At 42.0% G+C, this 15469-nt stretch overlaps 1 protein-coding gene across 4 annotated transcripts in view; it reads left to right on the forward strand.

Annotated features, from left to right (window-relative positions):
- The window catches only part of PTPDC1 (protein tyrosine phosphatase domain containing 1), a 65592-nt gene that overhangs the window by 28372 nt on the left and 21751 nt on the right, over positions 1-15469 (forward strand). For all 4 annotated transcript variants that reach the window (XR_012002050.1, XR_012002052.1, XM_072760984.1 and 1 more), the window contains exon 2: positions 12224-12311. Coding sequence is in view for 2 of the 4 variants with exons in the window: in XM_072760984.1 (XP_072617085.1) it covers positions 12230-12311 (82 nt within the window). In the remaining 2 variants the exon portion in view is untranslated. The remainder of the gene's footprint in view (positions 1-12223; positions 12312-15469) is intronic.

Genomic DNA, 15469 nt, shown 5'->3' on the forward strand with positions numbered 1-15469 from the left:
ACATGTCAGTGACCTGATTCCAGGTGATCACTTGGTCCAAACTAAGATTTGGGGAGGAATATTAGTACCCAGGTCTCACCTAGGAATATGAAGCTTTTTCTAGGTCTGGTTGATGATTTGGGGCTTCTTAATGCATTTCAAAATTTCATGAAGATTGACTGAGGAACTATAGAAGGAAGGTTTTATTATCTGACAGCTGAACAGAACCCAGGAGACACACTTTCACAGTAACCTCTATTAATATCTGGTGTTAGATAAATGTAATGGTTTACCTAATGCAGCAGTTCTCAAAGTATTGCTGGAAACCAGGTAGAAATGCAGATTCTCAGCCACACCCAGTCCTACTGAGTGGAAATTCTGTGGGTAGGACCCAAAAGTCTGGGTTTTTAAGAAAACCCCTCTGATAGGTGTCAGATCGGTAACTGTTGATATCTTGATGAATTTGAAGTATCTATGGTGGTGACATTGATGTCAGGTGGGTTCAAACCTGTAAGAATGAACCTTGTGTGGCTGCAGGAAAAGGCTAGGGACAATGGAAACCTTGCTTGCAAAAAATCTGCTCCACCTGTGGTTAACATTTTACCCATTTGCTTTATCATAATATGTTTTCTGAAGAATCTGAACCAAACAGCATATTTCTTTAAATGATGAAAAAGCAAGGATCCTGCTGTGATGTTGTTTTTCCCTGATCTGTGATGAGTCTCCTGAGAGCCCAATGACCTTCCCTGAGGTGCATTTAAGGTGTGAGATCACAGAAGTGGGTGAAATTCATAGCAAACTGTAAGACATCAGTATATTCAAGGCAGCCCTTAGTCCTTTCCCTGAGGACTTAGCTTGCTGGAAAAGGCTGGAGGGGTCTCAAGAACAAAAAAACATTTTTAAAATGTTGCCTGCCTGCCCCCAGGGGTGATTTGAGGAGAAAAAGAATTTTATCCAGTTTCATCTTTTTTTTTTTTGAGGTGCAGATTCAGAAGTGAGGTTGTTTGTTTTACTTCATGTGGAATCATAAAGAGTGCTTTAATTCCTTAAGGACAAAATACTAGTGTGGTATCAGGAAGCTATGCTTTATAGCATCCGAGCCACTACATCTTCAGTCAGCCCTACATGATAAGGGATGTAAGAAAATGTGTAGTTGGTATTAGGGAAGCCATCCTAAAGCAGATAAAATTTGGGTCAAGGATTGAAAATAAACACCCACCTCTCAAGGAATTAGAAGGAACACAGATCTGTCTGTTTGAAGACCTGCAAGAAGTTAGAGACATAAATGTGATCAGGAAAGCTAAGAGAAATGCCACTCCTTGTGTTTGTACGGTGATACTGTTGTTTCCTTTCATGGCCTCAGCAATAACCTTGACATGAGGAAAGGCATGATTATGGTTTCCCCTTTACAGATGGAAAGGTTGAGGTTCAGCGAGACTAATGGTGGTGGTGGTGGCAGCTACCTTTGAGCAGTAATTCGTGTATTCATTCATTCAGTCTTTACTGAGGACCTGCTATGCACTGGGCCCTGTTCTATGCAGTAGTTGACAAAGCAGACAAAACTATATGCCTTCATGGAGCTGAAATTCTATTCTAGTAGGGGAAGACAGACAATAAAAGGGATAAATCAGTAAAGTATGTACCATGTTAGGTGTGTTTTCTTCAAAAATCCTGAGGAGAACAATGAAACAGGGAAGGGGAGCTGGTTTAAATTGTGAACAGGGTGGCAAGATGGGTTTTGAAGAGAGGGGTAGCATGACTTGGCTGAAGTTAACAAGGTCACTCTGGCTGCTGTGTTGAGGACAGACTGAATTACTGGTAAGGCATGGAATTAGGTCTGTTATATGGGCTTGTAGGTCATCTCGGCAATGACTGCAGGGCAGATGTGAGTCTACGAGATACTAGTAAATGTGCTTAAGATCACTGAGCTGTTAAGTGGCAACAACTCTGTCTAACGTGTGTGGATTTTATCACTGTGCAGTCAGATCAGCTGTGTTTTTGTTTCTGTTCAGGGGGAGGTGGCCAGAATGTGTAAAGGAGCTTTGTTCTTGATACTTGTCTTTGGCACAGCAGTGAATTAAGATTTGGCTAAAGGATTAGCAAAATGTCTGCACAAAGCAAAACAATTTTGAAAATCTTGCTGTGGATAGAGAGGTCTGAAGTTTTCCTGCAAGCTAAGGAATTATCAGGGTAGCAGAGTTAAAATGAGTTAAAATGCATACAGTAACATTGAAGTTTCTTTTATCCAGTGTGAGGTCTTTGCTGTTGAGAGGCTGTATGTGTGGTGGTGAAGAGCACAAAAAGAGTAAAAGGTGGGGGATCCTTGGGTCGCTCAGCGGTTTAGCGCCTGCCTTTGGCCCAGCGCGCGATCCTGGAGTCCTGGAATCGAGTCCCATGTCGGGCCCCTGGCATGGAGCCTGTTTCTCCCTCTGCCTATGTTTCTGCCTCTCTCTCTCTCTATGTCTATAATAAATAAATAAATATAACCTTAAAAAAAAAGAGTAAAAGGTGTGAATTCAGATCCTAGCTCCACTATTTAATGGCCGTGATTGTAGGCATTTGACTTTTCTTTACGTTTGTTTTCTAATCTGTAAAATGGGAATAATGTATGAAACTAAACACATTTTTGCCAGAAGATCCAGCAGTCATGCTCCTTGGTGTTTGCCCGTAGGAGCTGAGAACCTATGCACACACAAACACCTACACATGAATGCATACAGCAGCTTCATTCATAACTGCCAAACCTTAGAAGCAAGTCAGATGTCCTTCAGCAGGTGACTGGAAAAATAAAATGTGGTTCATCTAGATAATAGAATATTATCCAGCACTCAGAAGAAATGGACTGCCAGGCGATGAAGACATGTAGAAATCTTAAATGCCTATCACGAAATGAAAGAAGCTAATCTGAAAAGGTGATGTACTGTTTGATTCCAATTATATGACATTCTGGGAAAGGCAAATCTTTAGAGACAGTGAAAGATCAGGAGTTGTTGGGGTAGGACAGATAAGGGGATGGCTGAATGGAGCAGAGAGGATTTTTAGAACAATGAAAATTCTCTGTGTGATCCTATGATGGCACATATGTGTTCATCTATGTTTATCCAAATCCATAAAATGTCCACCATCAAGAGTGAGCCCTAAAGTAAACTGTGGGCTCTGGGTGATGACGATGAGTCCATGTGGGCTCATCGGCTATAATAAATGTGCTATCAGACCAGAGTTTTGATAGGGAGGCTGTGCGTGTGGGATTGGAACAAGGTGTACAGAGGAACTCCTTGTACCTTCCATTTGGTTTTGCTATGAACCTAAAACTGCTCTAAAATACACAGTATTTTTTTTTAATTGAAGTAATAGTAGTAATCCCCAAATGGCATTGTGGTGAGGATTATGAGTTAAGACAAATAAGGGTCTTGGAACAATGACTGGCATGGACTAAACTTATGTGTTTTATTTGTGAACATAAAAGTATATAACTTCTGTAAGTTCACTCCCATACTTGGAGATCCCTATTTTTGCCTGTACAAACTTAAATTTTTCAACCTCAAATTCTTCTACCATGATTGCCATGTAGGAAGTAATCCTGCTGACACATGTCTTTAATGTGGGCAGAGGGCCTCTTGCAGCAGGAGAGGTAGAGTACAGATTGACTCCTCACCAGAGGTCCCACCTCACGTATCTTGAGGCATCCCTGATGGCCCTGATGCCAGTGGAGCACAAGTGCTCTGCAAGTCTGGGGAGGATTATGCTGCACTTCTGACCTCCCAGCATTTATTCTTCTTCTTTTTTTTTTAATATGATTTTATTTATTTATTCATGAGAGACAGAGAGAGGCAGAAACACAGGCAGAGGGAGAAGCAGGCTTCCTGCAGGGGAGCCCAATGTGGGACTCGATCCCAGGACCCGGGGATCATGACCTGAGCCGAAGGCAGACGCTTAACCACGGAGCCACCCAGGCATCTCTTACCCCCTGCACTTTTAACACAGTCCCCACACATTCTCCCCTAAAGTACACCTGCAGGCTTTTTGTCGGGAAGATGGAAGAGAAAGCTATGACCTCAGAACTTGAATCACCACAGAGCCCATCTTTTGTGTGAAATGACCTTTATGAAGGAGAACATTCTTTATGTCAAACTCTTACTTTGTGACGACTCTTCTTAATGGTATGAGTGATCATCCATTGCTGTTCTGAGTTTTAAGTATTAGGTACTAATTAGTGAGCCTGTGATTAATCCTAAATGTTGAGTCATTTTGAAGAACTTCTTGGGATGAAAGCAAATTGTAGGATAGAGAGAGCAAAATATCTGTCATTAGCAGCAGAAAATGAAATTAAATAAGATGATTGTACAGTGAAATGACAGGATTGCTGTTCCAACCCTCTTTCTCCTGACTCTGCAACCAGGACTCATGAAATGAATTCAGTTGTGAATGAAGTTAATGTTTTATAAATCTTCTTGAGAAAGTCAGCCATTACTAACTGCCAGCAGGACTGTTTTATAGATAATGAAGGGAATACTTAATGAAGTCTCATACTCTGATATTGGTTTGCAAATTAAAATAACAGTACTATATTGGATAACTGTATGCCAGAAATTATGCTAGAAAAGCACAGACTCAATCGTTCTTTATCCCCACAACAAGCTAAGAAAGATATAATAATTCTCATTTTGCAGAAGAGAAAATTGAAGCTTAAAATGGTTTGTATAGCTGGCAATGAACAGAGTCAAAGTTTAAAAACAGAACTTCTGGCTGTACGATATAGTTTAACCTCATCAGGCTGGATGTGATTGGGCAGCAGTTATATTCAGTGGGACTATGTATGTCAGTGTCTTCAGGCAGAGTTCCCGTGACTTTCAGTTATTCAGAGAGATCCAGGGAGGGGATTCTGCTTCCAACCACAGTGAAATTACAGAGACCAGGGTTACCCTTCTGCCTTAGACAACTGGAAAACCAGACAAATTATATAAAAATGGGTTTGGGACTGTAGAAAGCAGGCAGCTCGGGACGATAATCTCTGAGATAAGAGAAGAGACACGGGTAGCCTGAGATGGCACTGGCTCCTTCCCTGGAAACAGTTTCCAGCTGCCGCATGGGAGGAAGAGCGTCCTCAGGGATGCGCCAAGAGCCAGAGTGGCTAGAGTTTGTGATGACGGGAGCAGCACGGAGAGGGCGGTGGCCGCGTGCAGAGGGCCTGCCGGTCTCTGCTGGTCCCAGTGTTTACCTGAGTACTGATTCGTGCACACTACCCAAGGCTGGGGACAGACGCAGGAAGGAGTGGACAGTACAACTGCCAGGGCTCTCAAGGGCTGGAAGCGGATCGTGTGCCCACCAGCCAGAGAAGAAAGGCCTCGCGACACCCAGAGGAGCAGGTGGAAGCCTCGGAGAGATGTCACTTAAACCATGAGACTGATCTAGCCTGGAATGAAGGCTGCCCTACAGCTGCCCTGCTGGTTCCAAAGAATTAATCTAATGAGACAAGGAAGATAAGTGAGTGATTGAGGTCGTTGGTAATTAATTGGGGTTTCCTGGAGGAAGCTGGAAGGTGAAGCCGACGGCAGGACCAGTGTTTGGGCAAAGAGGAGGCTGTTCACTTTGTCAGGCAGTGGAACTGGGGCTGCTAGACTTTGTAGATCAGAGCAGGTGATGAGCGGCTGCAAGAAGAAGGAAGAGGAGCCTGTGTGGATGGTTTTGATTATCTGTTTTAATTCTCAGACTGAAAGGTCTGGAAATACTCCATTTCCCAAACTGATGTTTATTACATATCTCGGATCTTTGAAGGTTTATAGTTTACTCTAAGCATATACAGTAACTCTCAGGTAATTAGACCATTCAAGAATACTTTCCTTTTTTCCACTGGTTTTTCTAGGTTAAAAAGAATTACTTTTTCATAAAAAGCATGTATTCGTGTTGTTTGACATATATTTAAGCCACACGTAGATTATTAACAAATAGAGCTTTTATTTTACTTTTTTTAATTTTACTATTTTTTTTAAATTTTTTTATTTATCTACGATAGTCACACACAGAGAGAGAGAGAGAGGCAGAGACACAAGCAGAGGGAGATGCAGGCTCCATGCACCGGAAGCCCGACGTGGGATTCGATCCCGGGTCTCCAGGATCGCGCCCTGGGCCAAAGGCAGTCGCCAAACCGCTGCGCCACCCAGGGATCCCTAATTTTACTATTTTTAAGATGACTTTTATAGTCACATTTGGATACATATGATATTGTTTGAAGATGGGCCATCTTTAATTTTGTAGATTATATGTTTTATCAATACTGTCAGCCTGCAACAAAGGGATAGCATTTATCTATTATCTATTATTAAATTGAGATTTACATGCTGCATTAGAGAAACTTTTCTTATTTTGGTAGGAAAGTTAAAGTTATAGGAAAAATCTCACAGGTTGGACAGCATGAAACAGTAGTACTGCTAGGCAAAATACACCAAGAACATATATATGATAAACTAATTCTTAAAAGTGTGATTTTTAAAATTACGTTCTTAAAAAAGATTTTATCTATTTATCTGGGAGAGAGAGCATGTCTGGCAGGTGGGCAGGGAGAGGGAGGGGGGAAGCAGACTTCCCGCTGAGCAGGGAGCCGGACGTGGGGCTCAATCCCATGACCCCAGGATCATAACCTGAACTAAAGGCAGATGCTTCACCGACTGTGCCATTTTAAGTTTTAAGCTTTAATTCCAGTAGTTAACACACAGTGTTATATTAGTTTCAGGTGTACAATATAGTGATTCAACACTTCATACATCACTCCGTGCTCATCACGACAGGTGCACTCCTTCCTCCCATTACTTGTCCTCCCCATCCCTCACCTACCTCCCCTCTCCTAACCATCAGTGTGTTCTGTAGGTAAGAGTGTGTTTCGTGATTTCTCTCTCTCTCTCTTCCTGTGCTCTTTGTTTGGTTTCTTAATTTCCACACAAGATTTCATTATTTTTTAATGGCTTAGTAATACTCCATTGTGTGTGTGTGCACACACATGCCACATCTTTATCCATTCATCAGTCAATGGACGCTTGGGCTGCTTCCATATCTTGGCTATCGTAAATGCTATAATGGATATAGGGGTGCATGTATCCCTTTGAATTCATGTTTTTAGGGGGAGGAAGCAAACACCCAGTAGTATGATTAATGGATCATAGGTTTGTTCTATTTTTAACTTTTTGAGGAAACTCTATACTGTTTTCCAGAGCAACTGCTCTAGTTTGCGTTTTTGCGTTTCTACCAGTAGTGCACAAGGGATTCTTTTTTTTCTCTACATCCTTGCCAACACTTGTTTCTTGTCTTTTTTTATTTTAGCCATTTGGACAGGTGTGAGGTCATATCTTATTGTGGTTTTGATTTATATTTCCCTGATGATGAGTGCTGTTGAGCATCTTTTTATGTGTCTGTCGTGTCTGTGTCTGTTGTGTCATTTGTCTGGATGTCTTCTTTGAAAAAATGTTTTTCATGACTTCTGCCCATTTTATAACTGGATTATTTGTTTTCTGAGTATTGAATTTTATAAGTTCCTTATATATTTTTATACTAGCCCTTTATCAGATATGTCATTTGCAAATATCTTCTCTCATTCAGTACAGATTGTCTTTTAGTTTTATTGATTGTTTCCTTCACTGTACAAAAGCTTTTTATTTTGATGTGGTCCTGTTGGTTTATTTTTGCTATTATTTCCTTTGCCTCAGGAGACATATCTAGAAAAATGTTGCCACAGCTGATGTCAGAAACACTATTGCCTGTGCTCCCTTCTAGGACTTTATGGTTCAGGTCTCAAATTTAGGTCCTTGATCCATTTTGCATTTATTTTTGTGTATGGTGTAAGAAAGTGATCCAGTTTGATTCTTTTGCATGTAGCTGTCCCGCTTCCCCAACACCATTTATTGAAGAGAATATATTTTTCCCATTGGGTATTCTAACCTGCTTTGTTGAAGATTAATTGACCACATAATTGTGGGGGTTTTTTCATGGGCTTTCTATTCTGTTCCATTGATCTGTGTGTCTGTTTTTATGTCAGCACTGTATTGTTTTGATTACTACAGCTTTGTAATATAACTTGAAGTCTGGAATTGTGATACTACTAGTTTTGTTTTTTCTTTTTCAAGATTGCTTCGGCTATTTGGGGTCTTCTGTGGTTCCATAATTTTAGGATTGTTTGTTCTAGTTTCATGAAAAATGCTGTTGGCATTTTGTTAGGGATTGCATTAAATCTGGAGATGGCTCTGGGTAGTATAGACATTTTAACAATATTTGTTCTGCCAAGTCATGAGCATTAAATGTCTTTCCATTTCTTTGTGTTGTCTTCAGTTCTTTTCATCAGTGTTTTGTAGTTTTGAGAGTACAAATCTTTCACATCTTTGGTTATGTTTATTCTTAGGGGTTTTATTACTTTTGGTACATTTACAAATGAAACTGTTTTCTTAATTTATCTACCACTTCATTATTGTTGTATAAAAACACAACAGCTGTCTGTACATTGATTTTATATCCTGCAACTTTGCTGAAGTTAATCAGTTTTAGTAGTTTTTTGGTGGAGTCTGTCAGGTTTTCTACTACAGTATCACATCATCTGCCAATAGAATTTTACTTCTTTCTTACTAATCTCGATGGCTTTTATTTATTTTTTTTTAATTTTATTTATTTATGATAGGCACACAGTGAGAGAGAGAGAAGCAGAGACACAGGCAGAGGGAGAAGCAGGCTCCATGCACCGGGAGCCCGACGTGGGATTCGATCCCGGGTCTCCAGGATCGCGCCCTGGGCCAAAGGCAGGCGCTAAACCGCTGCGCCACCCAGGGATCCCTCGATGCCTTTTATTTCTTTTTGTTGTCTGATTGGTGTGGGTAGGACTTCCAGTACTATGTTGAATAAAAGTGGTGAGAGTAGACATCCTTGTCTTCTAAACTTAATCCAGCCTCTTCCCTTAGGGGAAGAGCTCTCAGTTTTTCCCCATTGAGGATGATTAGCTGTGGGTTTTTCATATATGGCCTTTATTATGTTGAAGCATGTTCCTTTTAACCCTACTTCCTTAAGGGTTTTTATCATGAATGGTTGTTGTGCTTTGTAAGTGCTTTTTTCTACATTTATTGAAATGACTATGTGGTTCTTATCCTTTCTCTTATTGATGTGATGTATCACACTGATTCATTTATGAATGTTGAACTACTCTTGCATCCCAAGAATAAATCCCACTTGACTGTGATGAATGATTTTTTAAATATATTGTTAGATTTGGTTTGCTAGTATTTTGTTGAGGATTTTTGCATCCATGTTAATCAGAGATATTGGCCTGTAGTTCCCCATTTTAGTGGTGTCTTGATCTGGTTTTGGTATCAGGGTAATGCTGACCTCGTAGAATGAATTTGGAAGTTTTTCTTTCTCTTCTATTTTTTGGAATGGTTTGAGAAGAATAGGGATTAACTCTTCTTTAAATGTTTGATAGAATTTGCCTGTGAAGTCATCAGGTCCTGGGCTTTTGCTTATGGGAGTTTGTTGATTACTGATTCAGTTTCATTGCTGGTAATCAGTCTGTTCAAATTTTCTATTTCTTCCTGCTTCAATTTTGGTAGTTTATATGTTTCTAGGAATTTGTCTGCTTCTTCTAGGTTATCCAATTTCTTGGCATATAATTTTTCATAGTAGTCTCTTAAATGTTTGTATTCCTGTGTTTTGGGTTGTTATTTCTCCTCCTTGATTAGTGATTTTGAGTCCCCTCTCTGTTATTTTTTTTTTTATGAGTCTGGCTAGAGGTTTATCAATTTTGTTGATCTTTTCAGAGAATCACCTCCTGGTTTCATTGATCTGTTCTATTGGTTTCTTTAGTTTCTATATCATTTATTTCCTGCTTGAATATTTTTTTAAAGATTTACTTATTTGAGAGAGTGTGTGTGTGCATGTGTGCTAGTGGGGGGAGGGGTGGAGAGAGGGGAAGAGAATCCTCAAGCAGACTCTACACTGAACACGTAGCCCAACTTGGGGCTCAATCCCAGGACCCCGAGATCATGATCCAAATCAAAATCAAGAGGTGGATGCCGAGGTGACTGAACCATCCAGGAGCCCCATTTCTGCTCTATTCTTGATGATTTCAGCTGCCTTCTACTGGTTTGGGCTTTGCTTGTTCTTTTTCTAGCTCATTCAGGTGTAAGGTCAGGTTATTATTTTTTTTAAGATTTTATTTATTTATTCATGAAAGACACAGAGAGAGAGAGAGAGGCAGAGACAGAAGCAGGCTCCATGCAGGGAGTCTGATATGGGACTCGATCCCAGGACTCCAAGATCACACCCTGGGCCAAAGTTAGGCGCAACCGCTGAGCCACCCAGGGATTCCCCACAGTCAGGCTATTTATTAGAAATGTTTCTTGCTTTTTGAGAGAGGTCAGTTATTGCTGTAAACTTCCTCTTAGAACCACTTTGGCTGCATCCCAAAGATTCTGGACCCTTGTGTTTGTATTTTTTTTAATTTTTAGGTTTTATTTAAATTCAATTAATTAACATATAGTGTATTATTAGTTTCAGAGGTACAGTTCAGTGATTCATCAGTTGCATATAACCCCCTCATTATATCACGTGCCCTCCTTAATGCCATCAGCTAGTTACCCCGTCCTCCACCCACCTCCCCTCCAGCAATCCTCAGTGTGAGAGGGTTCCCCTTTCTCCACATCCTCACCAACATCTGTTGTTTCCTGACTGTTGATTTTACCCATTCTCACTGGTGTGAGATGGTATCTAATTATGATTTTGATTTGTATTCCCTGATGACAAGTGATACAGAGCATTTTCTCATGTGCTTGTTGACCATATGTAGGTTGTTTTTGGAGAAATGTCTGTTCATGTCTTCTCATTTCATGACTGGATTTTTTTTGTTTTGGGGGTGTTAAGCTTGATACATTCTTTATAGATTTTGGATACTAGCCCTTTATCTGATAAGACATTTGCAAATATCTTCAACCATTCTATAGGTTGTCTTTTAGTTTTGTTGACTATTTCTTTTGCTGTACAAAAGCTTTATATCTTGATGAAGTCCCAATAGTTCATTTTTGCTTTTGTTTCCCTTGTGTTGGAGATGTATCTTGCAAATTTGCTACAGCTGATGTCTAAGAAGGTGCTGCCTGTGTTTGATGCTAGGCTTTTGATGGATTTTTGTTTCACATTCAGATCTTTCATCTATTTTGAGTCTATTTTTTTAAAGATTTATTTATTTATGGTAGACATAGAAAGAGAGAGAGAGGCAGAGACACAGGAGGAGGGAGAAGCAGGCTCCATGTTGGGAGCCCGACGCAGGACTCGATCCCGGGACCCCAGGATCGCTTTGGCCCCTGGGCCAAAGGCAGGCACTAAACCGCTGAGCCACCCAGGGATCCCTTGAGTCTATTTTTGTGTATAGTGTAAGAAAATGGTCCAGTTTCATTCTTCTGTGTGTGGCTTGGACCCTTGTGTCTTCATTTTAATTTGTCTCCATTTCTTATTTCTTTGATTTCTTGGCTCACCCATTGGTGTATGATTTTTTTTAATGAAGAATTGATATTCTTAATATAGAAAAACATCTTGTAAGTCAATAAGAAAGGGGAAAATGTCCCAGTAGGGAACAGGGCTAATAAGCTCTGAAGCAGGCAGTTTAAAATTCATTTTTTCATTTAAGTATAGTTATATTTATTTCAGGTATGTAACATAGTGATTTGATATTTATATACATTACAAAATAATCACCACAATAAATCTAGGTACCATCTGTCACCATACAAAGTTATTACAATATCATTAAATTTTTCAGGTTTTCCCCATTGAGTCTCATGTTAGCAGTGGGTTTGTGTCTATAATGTCCATAGCATTGCACTCGTAGCATGGCACTGTCCAGTGGAATATAGTGTGAGCCTTGTAGTCAATTTTAGATTTTCTAACAGCAACATTAAGGATAAAAAGGATCAGAGAAAATTAATTTTGATAATATATTTTATTTAACCCAGTATATCAAAAATATTTCAATGTAGAATCAAGGTAAAAAAATTGTAGTGAACTATTTTAGTCTATTTTGTGCTAGACACAAAATCTTGTATTTGACATTTGACACCTACAGCACATCTCGAGTCTGTACTAGTCACATTTCAGGTGCTGGGGAGACATTTAGCTAATGGCTATTATTATAGGTAGCAGAAGTCTGGCACTTGATAGGTGATTCATAAATGAACATGCCATAGGTAAATTCTCAAAAACTAATCCTTTTTTTTCCCCTCAACAGACTACCATGCCTGTGGGCATCTTGCCCGAAAATGAAGAACCATGTTCCACTTTGGTGAATAACAGTGCATATGCTGCAAACATGAAGGGTAAGAGTGCTTTGATATACTTGTTGCCTCTTTGTACAAAGTGGCCTTAATAAAACAGTGAGCAGACAAGACACACAGCTCAAGGCATCATACTGGGATCCTGAGTGCAGCTGCTGCTTATGGCTCTTGTTTATTTCTGCCTCACTGTTTTGACCTATTAAAATTCATTTTCAAAATCCTGAATAACAGGTCTTTTGAGAAGACATGTTGAAAATAACGTTTATCTCCTGTGTTATCCTCTCAGACTGAAATTATCTGCTCCTCTCATCAAACACCTCCTTGTGAGTCAAGCTTTCCTTTCTTTCTTCTCTCCTTCCTCCAAGTGTCACTTAGAGGCACGCTGAGGAGCACGGAGCCCCAGGTCCCCCAGTCTTTCTCTCCTCTGTGCCATCCCTCAGTTTGGATCTTTTCCACGGCAGCCCTGGAAAGGAAGGGCGCCATGACTGCACCTCTGGCTGCCACACCGGCCCTCAGACTGTCCTACCGTCGCAGGTGCTAAGCCAGGGGCACACCCCGACTTCCTGCCACATTGGCACCACCAGTGGGGCCGCCCACCACCACCAGCACTGAGCCAGATGTTGAGTCATTTTTCTTGGCAGTGCCCTTTGCGTGATTTTCTTGTGGCCTGCTGTCGGTTCGCATTGTTCACAGTAGTGCTCCTGCTCAGGGAGCTCTGAAGGACTGTCCCCTAGGGTGGATCAGGTGATGTAAGGAGGAGTAAAGGAGGAAGGGTGCCTCCAGGTACTGGACTTCTTTGTCCGCTGGGAGCATCTGGCTCTCGGTGATTGTAGCAATCCAACCAGCCACCAGGGGGAGCCGTCTCTCTCCAGGAAACCAAGAGTGTCCTTCCTGAGACCTGGCAATTGGAAGGAAGTCCTCCCAACCATCCTTCATGAGTCGGTGCGGGCAGCACTCCACCATCCCTGTGCACCTGCTTCCTGGCCCAGTGGTCTTTTCCTCTTTTCCCTGTCCCAGCCCTGGAGTCACCCAGGGAGCTCTGGTCCCTTTCAGTGGAGAATCATGTCCAGGAACCATGATGTGCTCACTACTGCAAGGGCAGAGCTAGGATGAATGTGTTAATAAGTGTGCACAGTGAGAATCCACAGAGAACTTGTGACTCCCCAAGGACTTGAACCCTGCCAGCTGCCTGTTGACCGGGAGCCTTATCCATAACCATTGATTGACACAGCTTTTGTGTGTTACATACTGTAATTGTACAATAAAGCAAGGTAGAGAAAACACATTCACCATATTGTGCTGTATTTACCAAAGGCACATGCAGTTCACATGCATGCCATTCAGGGGTCACCTGCCGGCGCCTCCTTGTGTTGGGCCCAACTTCTGCTACGTGACCCTCCCCCTGAGGCCTGCCTCATGGCTGTGTTTGATTATGTATATACACTTTTAATTAACTGAGGTAACTGTACCATCACACACAACTACCGGTTGCAAACAAGAAAGACTCTTGAGGCAGTTTCCACCACTGGTAACGTCTTGCAGATGCAGCATGATATCGCAGCCAGGATGTTGACGTAGTTACAGTCACCATACAGGACAGCACCAGGGCGCCTGGAGGTTCGGTCGGTTGGGTATCTGCCTCTTGGTCTCGGCTCAGGTCGTGATCTCAGGGTTGTGCTCCACACTGGGTGTGGAGCCTGCTTGAGAGTCCTTCTTCTCTCTCTCCCTTACCCCATGCTCAGGCGTGCTCACTTTCTCTCTCTAAAAAAAAAGGATACGGGACCACGCTGTCACTACAAGGATCCTCCTGTTGCCCTTCTGGCCCCTCACAAGAACTGATCTGTCCCCATTTCCCCATAAATGAAGTCATACAGCACAGGACCTTTAAACATGGCTCTTCTTGCCTGGCCTCGTTCCCTTGGTTTGTGTGTCTCTCCGGTGTGCTTATTAATGCTGAATGGCACTCACCAGCAGGGCTGTGCCATGGGGTCGACCCATCCACTTCTGAAGGGTGGTCTGGTTGTTGCAGTCCGGGGCAATCTTGGACAGAGCTGCTAGAATCGCACACATGCGGGTTGACACGTGAGCAGAAATTTCTGTCACTCTGGGAGAATTGGTCAGGAGGGCGCCCCCTGGGTCGTGCTTGCAGCAGGGGCATGTTTAGTTTTCTCTGAAACTGCCAAGGGATTATCCAAAATGTATGTGTCATTTTACGTCTCCCAGCAGTGGATAAGTGGTCAGGTCCCCCTGCAGCCTCATGGGGTAAGGGGCTGTCACTGTTACCTTCCCGTCCCTGCAGGTGTATGGTGGTGTCTCATCCTGGTTGCTGGCCTCACTCACTAGGCCCAGGAGGTTCTGGGAGATTCCTTGGGATTTTCTGTATAAATAATCACATCTGCAGATAAGGGGCATTTTCTTTCTTTTCTTTACAGTCTCTGTGCCATTCTCTCCTTTTCTCATTGTGGCGGGCTGATACTTCAGAGCAGAGAGGGCATTAGGAGGGCAGACACCTTTGCCTTCCCGCTGACCCTGGAGAAGATTTTGCAGGTGCTCTGGAGCAAGGGTAACCCAGTGCCCTCCACTGTGAAATTACTCAGATCTTTTGTCACGGATGTTGTTGGAATTTGTCGTGTGCTTTTTCTGTGTCCATTGATAGAATCATGTCTTCTCTAGCTCATTGATGCGGTGGATTATATTGGTTTTTGATGTCTAACCGTCTTTCCCATACCTGCAGTACATCCCATTTGGCAGTGCCGTACAGTCATTCATGCATCGCTCGGCTTGGTTTGCTGACACTTTGTTCAAGATTTTGTCTTAAGTTCTGGGGAGACACTGGACTGTCATTCCCTTTTTTTTGTACTATCCCTGTCTGCTTAGGTAAAAGAGTAATCCTAGCTTCATAAAAGGGGTTGGAAATGTTCCTTCCTCATCTGTTTTCTGGAAGATATTTTGAAAACCAGTTTTAATTCTTCTTTAAACATTTGGTAGCATTTTCCAGTGTCTTAGCAGGAGGCTTTGGCCCCCGGAGGCTGCAGATTTTGGGCTCATCACAGCATATTTTCAAGTCACACCTGTGACCTTTCTGCCCCGCAAGGTGCTGAGGTGCCCAGACAGGTTAGAATAAATGCACACAAGAATCTTCAAATCAGGACTTCTGTGCTGGTCCTGGAACTAGCGATCAGGGTCCCACACTGGGAAGG

This window comes from Vulpes vulpes, chromosome 1, assembly GCF_048418805.1.
Source record: "Vulpes vulpes isolate BD-2025 chromosome 1, VulVul3, whole genome shotgun sequence".
NCBI classification, from domain to species: Eukaryota; Metazoa; Chordata; class Mammalia; order Carnivora; family Canidae; genus Vulpes; species Vulpes vulpes.